This window comes from Hemibagrus wyckioides, linkage group LG24 (genome assembly GCF_019097595.1).
Source record: "Hemibagrus wyckioides isolate EC202008001 linkage group LG24, SWU_Hwy_1.0, whole genome shotgun sequence".
Taxonomy (NCBI): domain Eukaryota; kingdom Metazoa; phylum Chordata; class Actinopteri; order Siluriformes; family Bagridae; genus Hemibagrus; species Hemibagrus wyckioides.
In genome coordinates this window covers 73,244-83,552 of record NC_080733.1, presented here as the reverse complement: position 1 = coordinate 83,552, position 10,309 = coordinate 73,244, and the positions used below count along the sequence as shown (strand labels likewise).

The following is a 10,309-nucleotide window of genomic DNA, read 5'->3' as shown; positions in this document are numbered from 1 at the left end:
ACAGAACCTTCCCACATAGCAGACGGGTCGGGGCCAGATCTGGCATTAAGCCAGCACTGCTGGCTGATTGCTGGCATGGCAAGTGGTATGTCAACCAGATGCGGACCAGGTCTGGCAGTGATGGCACTGTTTATATGATGGCATGCCAGATGTTGCCCGGTTATGGTTTGGTTTATGTGGCCCAGATCTGTCCATGCCAGATGTGGCCCGGTTATGGTTTGGTTCATGTGGCCCAGATCTGTCCCTGCCAGATGTGGCCTGGTTATGGTTTGGTTCATGTGACCCAGGTCTGTCCATGCCAGATGTGGCCCAGTTATGGTTTGGTTTATGTGGTCCAGATCTGTCCCTGCCAGATGTGGCCCGGTTATGGTTTGGTTTATGTGGTCCAGATCTGTCCCTGACAGATGTGGCCCGGGTATGGTTTGGTTTATGTGGCCCAGATCTGTCCCTGCCAGATGTGGCCCGGTTATGGTTTGGTTCATGTGACCCAGGTCTGTCCATGCCAGATGTGGCCCGGTTATGGTTTGATTTATGTGGCCCAGATCTGTCCATGCCAGATGTGGCCCGGTTATGGTCTGATTTATGTGGCCCAGATCTGTCCCTGCCAGATGTGGCCCCGTTATGGTTTGGTTTATGTGGTCCAGGTCTGTCCATGCCAGATGTGGCCCGGTTATGGTTTGATTTATGTGGCCCAGATCTGTCCCTGCCAGATGTGGCCCCGTTATGGTTTGGTTTATGTGGTCCAGGTCTGTCCATGCCAGATGTGGTCCAGGTCTGTCCCTGCCAGATGTGGCCCCGTTATGGTTTGGTTTATGTGGTCCAGGTCTGTCCATGCCAGATGTGGCCCGATTGTGATTGAGCTGATGTTGCCCATATGTTTTCTATGTGGTGTCTCACACTAATTCAGCTCTTTCAGAGTTTATTGCAATTTTGTGCATTCAAACTCACACCACATCACATGCTCCAACACTGACAGAAAACGTTTATTTCTGTTTTATTTTTATTAAGTGAATAAAAATGGCTTGAAAAAGTGAATAAAATGGCCCTGGTCTTATACCTATTGAATTGCAGGACGGTGTGCTGAGATATTAAAACTCTCATTATTCTGAAAAGTAGTGATGGGCGGAGACGATACGCCGTGTCGAGCGCTTCAAACCACTGACGACAACCAACCGATCTTGTTCTTCGCTCTCATTGGCCGCCGCTCAACATGTGATCCCGATTCCTACGCTCTCATTGGCTCCTGCTACTTCGAAGTGCGATCTGAATCGGATACGCTGTTTTGAGCAGAGAGAACAGAGAGGTGAGTACACGGTATTATTAATCTTTACAGAATATTTTAAAGAAACAAGTTGTAGCTTAAACTGTATTTCATTTGAACGGGGAAGCTGGACTGTCCGAGTTTCATATAATGTTGAAGAGAAGCTTTGTGAGAAACGTCACTCACTCCGTGCAATATCTGGTAATGAAGCGCTGAAGTGAGCAAACGGTTTTTGTATTTTGGGTGGCCGGAGTCTGTGGGACAGATCGTTAGCTTCTATGCTGGAATTCTGTTTAGATGTTTAAACAATAGTTGCCCGGCTATAGAAAGGAGGAACATTATATTAATATTATATAATAATTTCATTATATAATATTCCCACATTCCCACGATAGTTGGACGGGATTGTCGAGTTATAACACACAGTCAAAGTAACTAGCGTATTTTTCCCGCCAATTATTCCCGCTTCGTCTGTGAAGCGGGAATAAAAACTGCACGCGCACTGTCCGTAAAGCGATAACAAAACAAATGTCGCGATAGTCTCGTACACGACCTGCACGGCTTGACTCCATATTCTCGTTGGCTTCCGAGAGCACGGGGACACGGATCCTCACTATTGACTAGGTTTGTTCGAGGACCACTATATATATATATATATATATATATGTGTGTGTGTGTGTATATGCTGCATTTTATGTAGTTTATTATTAAGTTGCCTCAGTTTTTATATTTTATTTGCATTGCAGGGCTGTATTTGAACATTAATAAGTGTCTCACATTGCTTTGTTTTGAAATCTTAACAGTTTTCAAAAATGTTCCAAATTTTAATACCAAAAATCATCTGGGGGGGTCCCTGGCACCATACCCTGTCATATGAGGGTCCTCCGCTACATGCATATCAATGTGGGGGTTGTTGACTTGGAAATGTTTGAGAACCACTCATCTATTGTATCTTTAAAAATATGTAAATAATCAATATTTATCATTTATTACTTATTACAATTCATCTTAAATTTTCTTTTCTCCTGCAGGGCTGTATTTCAACTTTTCACTTTTCAAGTGGAACAGGGGTGTAAGTGATATGGAAAGGAACCAGCAGTGTGGCCCAGTGCTGGCCCATGCATCGCCCATCTCTGGCAAACCAGATATGGGCCAGCAAAGGACTGTCATTCTTTGCGGCATCTGGGCCAAGTGTAAGTGCATTGTGTGGGCCAGACCTATTTTGCTATCTGGGTTAGAACAGAACCTTACATCAGAGTATCAACGTGTTAGTATTAGCTGTTCATTTTCAAAGAGAAGCTACGATGAGTGGACTTCATGAGAAAATGTCAAAAAAAACTTTGCTAGACTTGTTGGACACGTCTATCCCGGGCAGTAAAAAGAGCGTCCTGGACCTCAAAGCTCTACGAGGTCTACTGCTCGGGTTAATAAACCGGCGTGGTGCCGAGATGGAGAGAGCGGGCAGTGGGGTGACAGCGGCCAGGATGGAGAGAGCGGACAGGATGGAGAAAGGGGACAGGATGGAGAGAGCGGACAGGAGGGAGAGAGAGGGGACAGGATGGAGAGAGCGGACAGGAGGGAGAGAGAGCGGACAGGATGGAGAGAGCGGACAGGATGGAGAGAGGGGACAGGATGGAGAGAGCGGACAGGAGGGAGAGAGAGCGGACAGGAGAGAGACAGCGGACGTCGGCTGGGATGAAGATGAGTCGCAGCCGCTGAGCCTCTCCATCTCGGACACGAGCAAACAATTGGAGCAAGCAGTGTCCAAGGTAAGACCTCATTCTTTAGCCATTCTTCTAACATCTGGATCTCCTCTTATTGTTCAGCAGAAATCTAATACTACACAAATACCTGTAATGTTTTCTACCCCGTTTTACATGTTGTTTAAATTAGCCTCCACATTAAACTTTACTATTTTACTGTTAGTCACTGTGATGTTGAAATGTATAACATTCTGTCTGAGAAATCTTAGTGTAGAAACATAAACTGAAACCTTAATAAGTATCTGAAGGCCCATATTTTCCATTCTCAGTCTACAAGTCTGATGCAAAAATCAAAGAATAAAGAGAATCAGGAGCTCAGGGAGGAGATAAACATGCTGAAGAAAGAAATGGAAACACTCCAAAATCAGCTTAATCAGGTGAGCACATACATATACTTCACTTCTTTTTATCGAATACATTCCACATAGTCAAAGTGAGAACATCAGTTCATACTGAAGTCTGTTCATTTACACAGAGTGTAACACAGGTGACAGAAAACAGTAAAATGCAACAAAAGCTGAACCTGTTCATTATCTTGTTTATGCAGTGTGTGACTATGGAAGACATGCGAGCGGCTCTCGTCATCGAGAGACAAAACATGTTGAAGGTAAGATGATGGATTAGCACTGTGTGCAATTTGTGCAGTTTGAATAACTCGTACTTTATAAAACCCTGCTTAATTAAAACAGATTGAATAGAATGTGATAATTTACCGAAATGAACACAACATACCAGCCGAGATGTTTAGCAAACAAATGCTAGATTTGATTGCATTGCATGTAGTCTTAATTTAGAGAATCGTGTCCTCTCAAGATGACATAATGGTGGATATATGATCCATTTCCATACAGGAACTGAAAGACAGCATCACTGACACCGGGTTCTCAGATACAAGTAGAGGGATTAATGTCTCTCCTACCCTAAGAGACTCTTTGACAAACGTATCTGATGGAGCCCTGTGCCAGGTCTACAGTGGGGTTGAGCAGGACCCAGAGTCACCCAAAGCTCTGCTGGACGTAGTTCAACTAAAGGAGACGCAGAAGAGCCTGGAGGCTCGTGTGGTGCGCCTGGAAGGTGACATGCTTATGCAACTACTGAGGCCAAAAATGGCAGCATATTGGCATATAACTGTATAATATGAATTTCATAAACTACAGTTTGACAACTATGTTTAAAAGACTAATTACAGAGAGTCTTATAGATTAAAACATTAAAAGAACACAATTCATATACTGTGATTTGTCTGATATTTACGCCCCTTTTCCTGCTGTGCATAAGTAGCTGGTCCAAATCTGGGTATTGGAAGCATGTATTAATTGTTCTGTATTTGAATTTTTTTGCTTAGGAGAAATAGAAAATATGCTGGAGGAGTTTCAGGTGACAGTCAGCCAGGGCAGAGACAATATCAGTGGATCGGAGCAGCAGCCTCATCTGCAAACAGCTGACCTCAGGTAAATTCCATTCTCAGGCTACAGGAAGCAACAGTGGGAACAGTTGTAGATCCTTCTCTTACTTGGAAATGTTAACATTTACATTTTCTATCTAAGAATCTGAGGAAGTATTTTTATATAGATGCAAATTAAAATATTAGCTAGTTGTACAATACATGTGTACTTGTAACCTTTAACTCTGTGTAATCTGGGTAATCAATGCCACAACTGTCTGTGGGTGGGATTATACACCAGTCTTTCTAACCATAATGAACCTTCCAAGAGAAGTATTTAAAAAATACTGAACAGATAGTAAAAAACAGTTGTAGAATGGTTAGCAAAGTTACATTAATGTTATGAGAAATATGTATGTATGTAAAAACCTGAGCTGATAGTAAAAAAAAAAACAATTGTATAATCCTCCGTTCCACAATTGTCTACTAAATACATCCTCACAATCTTTCTTACACTGTAATATACACTTTGACAGGAATGAAGTGCAGAGCCTGCATGAGGAGCTCCAAAATGTGAAGCAGGAAATGCTGGCACTCAGCGAACAGAAGGAAAGCTCAGAGAAGGAAATGCAGGATGCACAGGAGGCTGTTCTGAAACTACAGGCTGAATGTGAGAAGCTCCACAGAACCACCAACAAGCTGCTGAAGCATCAGAAGCAGGGACAAAGTCAAACCCAGGTAAGGAATACTGAGTTTGTATTAGTCACGGAAAATACGGCACTGGCATTAGAGTACCACTATTATACACACAGAAAAATACATGTAATAATATGCTTGTCTCTCAGGAGCTGTACAAGATTATGAAGGAGCGGGATGAGAAGATGGCAGACAAGGAGATCACAAAAATTGTTGAAGACATTGTGAGTGTCCTAAATTGTAACACATTATCAAATACAAAGTCCATCCAATGTCACTTTCAGTGGGTGAAATTTTTCTCCCTCATTCAGAGAGCGGACATGCAGACACTGGAGAACAAGGTCCTCCTGCATGATACAGCAGCAGCCAAGCTGAAGAAGAAGTTACGGGATCTTTACTGCAACTTCTGTGACTATAAGGAGACCTGTCAAAATGCCAATGAGAAGATTTTCCAGGATCTAGACTGCAAGGTAAACAGAGCAGATCTGTGACTTAACATGAAAAACCTTTTTTTGTTGGGCCTGAGGAAGAACAGGTTGCTAAGATATAATTGTACAGGTTTACCGTTCCTGTCAAAATTGTTTAGTGATTGCTTGGTCTAGCACAGGGGTGTCAAACATACGGCCCACTAAGGCGTACAATACGGCCCGCTGGATGATTTGAATAAATAATATTAAACATTAAATCTTTTTTATCATTATTATTAGTAGTAGTAGTATTAAATAAAGTCTATGGTATTCGCTGCAATATTGTTTGGTTTTATTCATTTTTTTTATTTTATCATTGATCATTTAATTGCGCTCCTATTGCGCTTCTGCCGGAACCTCTAACACGCATGCGCATTCTAAAGCGGCGCCTAAATCAAATTTCGAACACGTCGGCTAATTGAAGATGTGTGGAAAGCACCCGCAATTTTAAAAATGTCCAAAAAAAGAAAAATTGATCTGGAAGGGCGGATGTTTCAGGAGAAATGGAAAGAGAAGTATTTCTTCTGTGAGGTCAACGGCAAGCCGGTATGTTTAATCTGCTCACAAGCCGAGGGACGACATATCTCTGTGAGCAGGCATTTTCTGTAATGAACATTAACAAGTCCAACCTGCGCTCTCGACTCACACACAGACATCTCAATGACATAATGAGAGTGGCGACGGCTCAAAAACTGGTTGCTGATGTTGATGCACTGGTCGAAGAAAAGAGAAGTCAGGAAGCAGGAATTAAAATCGTACGTATGTATACGTGCGTATGTCTAACTTAATGCATTACAAATGCAATCTAGATTTTTATTTGTTAAAGAAAAGTTCTCATTTCTGGTGTATAGTTAATGTTCATATCCAAAGTGAATGATTTTTTTTTTTTTAATTTTTCATTTGCATTAACCATAAAGAATTTATTTTGTATATATTTTTTTTTTTTTACATATAAGCTATTGAGTTGTTAAATATGTTAAAGGCAGTTTTTTAAAATTGTGAAGTGTTTTTGTAGTTTGTAAATTATATTGTAGCCTATAGCTTCATATTTAATGTAACTGTCTGTACAGAGTCTGTAGCATTTTTTTATTTCTTATTTTCTCATTACTAAAAAGTATGACAAATAATATTCATGTTCAAAGGAAAGGGTTTTGATTGCCATTACTTAGACAACATTTTATTTTCAAAAAGGAATGAGTGTTAATGAACAGTTTCTGAGGACTTATTAAATGCAGTTTTACAGAATATTGTGTCTTTCTAGGTTTTTTTTTTTTGCAAATTAATTTGTAATTTGGTGCACTATGATTTAAAAAAAAAAAAAAGGAGATTCGGCCCGCACATGGTCACATTTCTTCTCATCTGGCCCTCACCTTAAAATGAGTTTGACACCCCTGGTCTAGCACATTTGATTTCAGTCAATAAGTCCGCTGTAAGGTAAATCGTATGCTAGAGCAAAAAGAACACTAAATGTTCTTTAAAAACTTAAACTCCTTTATAGCTTCTCCCTCTTTAGCCACACTCTGAAAGATGCTTCTATATTATGATGCTTTTCTTTTTAATTAAAGCTCCATGCTTCCTGCTCACATGTACATTATGTGCTTGCCCCATTTAAAGCCAGCATAGTTTCACCTATGCCATTGTGTTCACCGTTTTCTGGTTAAACTATGTGATTGCAGGCCAAATTTAGTACCTAATAACGACCAATAAACTGTCCAACCCTTTTTCAACTGTACTTTTGGATCCTACATTTTCAGAGATACAGCTTTGGTGATTAACAGCCATGTGCTGCTGTTGCAGGGACATTTTCATTTTATTTGTCTATGGCATTTGATGAATTCCACAGTAGATTTTGAGACTGATTGGTTCTGCCCTGTTACTTTTGGCCCTGTATTAGCTAGCACTATATCGATATATAAAAATGATATAGATATAAAACCTTTCTCCAGACCAGATAATTGGCATGCTCTTTTGTTGTGCTTTTTTATAGATAAAATCTATTTGCAGAATGTAGTACATAAAAATACAGCAGCCAGTGTTTTGACTTGTCAAACCTTGGAATCATATTATTCCCGTTCTCTTCTTCTTCTACCATGTCTTCACATTAATGTATTTTTTTCTCCCTCTTCCTAACAGAGAGTGTTTGACAAAGTTCAACTGCCTCTCCTGTGATCGTCCTGTCAGCATGAGTACTCCTGGACCGTATGTTTGCATTTTGAGCTTTAAATCCATTTTAATGTATTCTACATGACTGAGTACTATAAATTAACTCTGTCCTGTGCTTCTTTTTCTTTTTTTCTGGATGCTCTCAGATCCATTCCGGTATTGCCTAAGCCTCCAAGTGTCCCCGCTCCAAAGTGCAACAGGAGGTAAAGCTCATTTTTGTCAGTAGTTTGTATCATGGCTATAATAATAACATGTATAGGTGGAAAGTATTGTAACAAGAACAGTAACTATAGGAAACAATGAGTAACACAAGTGTCTTGTTTTACCCTTATTCTGCTTAGTTTTACTTCTTTTAAGGAAATCATAAATCGTAATTTCCTTATATTCCTAAGACCATAATCCACCTTCAGTTCACCTACACGTTATGCTTCCGTAGTTAAACATCAGCCTTTTTACTTCTCCAGGGTGAGGCAGTGGACTAACTTGGACAAGTCCGATGAGAGATCGTCTACAGAGGGGAGCGTGGAGCAAACCAGGGAGGAAGAGAGCTGTGGTTCTGATGAGCGAGTCCACTAACTGTAATCTCTTTACAAATGGTTTAGCGAGCATTAGAAAGAAAACATAAGCAGCAGCAGAGGGATTTGTCCAGAAGGGACTTAAAATGGCAGTACAAATGCTAAAGCCATCACAGACAAGATGAAGAGTTTTTATTGCTCCCGATGACCAATGATTTTCACTTGTGGAGGCTCAGAGACTCCATCCAGCTCTTTGAGCATTTAGAGTTCTGTTATGGTCTCCCATGTCACTGCTACTTTTCTAATGTTGCTTTGTTGGCTCTGTGCAATATTGTGATGACTCTCATACCTGATCAAAGCTCACACTATGGCTAAGACTGTGGAGGAGTGTGATGTTGCTAGCTGTGTAGCACATAATTTACAGCTAGTTGTGAACTAGCTATAAGTGTACTGAGCTAGCAAAGCAACTCTGTGTGTGTGTGCACATTGGGAAAAATCTAGTTTAGAAATCTAAGGTTCAAAAATAAAATGGAAAGAAACTTCCCTTGTTTTAAATACCAACTATGTTTACAATAATTGTCATGTCTGATTTACCTGTGTCATGGCTATGTAAAATTAATCACTGACTTCTAAACTTTTTAGATATGGAGTATAATCTTTAAAATAAAAAGAAAAGTACATATATTGGTTATTAATATCCGGTATCCGCTACAAGAAGGCACTAATTGTTGATTATAGTATCATCCCAATATCCACACATCCCTAATATAAATAATAATAAAATAAGTACAGAACCTAATTGGTAAAGTGTTGTTAAAATGTCATTGTGTGCTCAAAAACACATTGCTGTAATGATCACTGACCCTCTGACATTGTATCTCTCAATTCCAGGTACAGGCATAACGAAGGAAAAGCAATGGTACCCTAAGGAATCCTTGCCAGAGAATCTACGTTCCCGACAGAAATAATTCAATGAAAGAATAAACACTTTGAAATAATTGTAATGTCAGCTTCTGTTCTGTTTTACCCTCTAAATTGTCAGGGGTGATGAGAGACACTTAAACAACAAATGCCACAATGTCATGAGGAAACAAAACATCTTAGTCTCTATTTATACAAGGAAATCCAGTGTCCCTTTCCTCCATGACAGACTGACAGCTGGTCTCTGGGTCACTATTCAGTATAAATAGTACCATAGGGTGTGTACTGGTCAGAATGTTGCACTATCGATTGATAAGTAAACAAAAGACCTTGACCTGAGTTTAGCCACAAGGTCAGCCAATATGACCAGCAATGTAAGCAACTGTAAAATGTAAAATCAAAAGCATAGTATTCATCAGTTTGTGCAGGATGATGATTTGGATGAATCAGAATAATGTTCTGTTCTGTAAATGATGCAGGTTAAAAAATAAATGTAAAAGAACATTTTAAATAGTTTCACACTGCGTAACAGCTTATGATAATGGGACATTTAAAAAATTACTTGAAATTTTTTAATAATACAGCCTCTTGTGTGCATGCTGAGACTTTCCATCAAAGTCAAGTTGGAAATCATCCAAAACTGGTGATCGACTCCTATCAAAATCTATCAAGTCTCCTCTTTCAGAAGCCATCAAGCAGAAGTCATGGCTGATTCTAATGGAAGCCAAGATCAACTGATTAAACTGCTGATATCAGGTGTGGCTCCGGCTTCATTGGTATGAAAACCTGATGATCAACAAGCTATAACCAACAGTTTAGAATACTTAACATAATTCAAAACAACTTCAAAACAAGCTGTCTGAGCAGTCTACTGGGCAGAAATGGTTCCTAAATGTCCTACATTTCCATGAGCCAAAGGTACTAGATATAATTAATGCCATTTAGGATTCTGAACATAACACATGCTATGTTCAATCACCCCAAAATGTAGACATATGCATCTGTCTGTAGTCCAGCATGTAATGTGCACCTATGCCCCTTTACTGCTGCCCTTTACTAGATTATGGAGTCCAACTCCAAGATGATAAGCTCATGGCTTCCACCGTAACTTATGATAGTACCAGTCAGTCATCTGTGTG

The 10,309-nt window shown here is 40.0% G+C and overlaps 1 protein-coding gene across 3 annotated transcripts; it reads left to right on the top strand.

Moving 5' to 3' along the window:
• The first annotated feature begins 1,249 nt into the window (after positions 1 to 1,249).
• Positions 1,250 to 9,352, top strand: LOC131344854 (kinesin heavy chain-like). 3 transcript variants are annotated; one of them, XM_058377361.1, is made up of 12 exons: positions 1,250 to 1,303; positions 2,293 to 3,030; positions 3,294 to 3,392; positions 3,572 to 3,631; positions 3,876 to 4,098; positions 4,370 to 4,475; positions 4,945 to 5,146; positions 5,254 to 5,328; positions 5,416 to 5,574; positions 7,705 to 7,770; positions 7,881 to 7,937; positions 8,199 to 9,352. In XM_058377361.1, exons 2-10 carry the CDS (start codon positions 2,566 to 2,568, stop codon positions 7,738 to 7,740), a joined length of 1,425 nt encoding a protein of 474 aa, XP_058233344.1. In that variant the 5' UTR covers positions 1,250 to 1,303; positions 2,293 to 2,565; the 3' UTR covers positions 7,741 to 7,770; positions 7,881 to 7,937; positions 8,199 to 9,352. The 3 variants fall into 3 exon arrangements, with proteins under 3 accessions (XP_058233344.1, XP_058233343.1, XP_058233345.1); XM_058377360.1 differs by having other exon boundaries at positions 3,294 to 3,401; XM_058377362.1 differs by lacking the exons at positions 7,705 to 7,770; positions 7,881 to 7,937; positions 8,199 to 9,352 and adding an exon at positions 6,224 to 6,426 and having other exon boundaries at positions 3,294 to 3,401.
• The last annotated feature ends 957 nt before the right edge of the window (positions 9,353 to 10,309 follow it).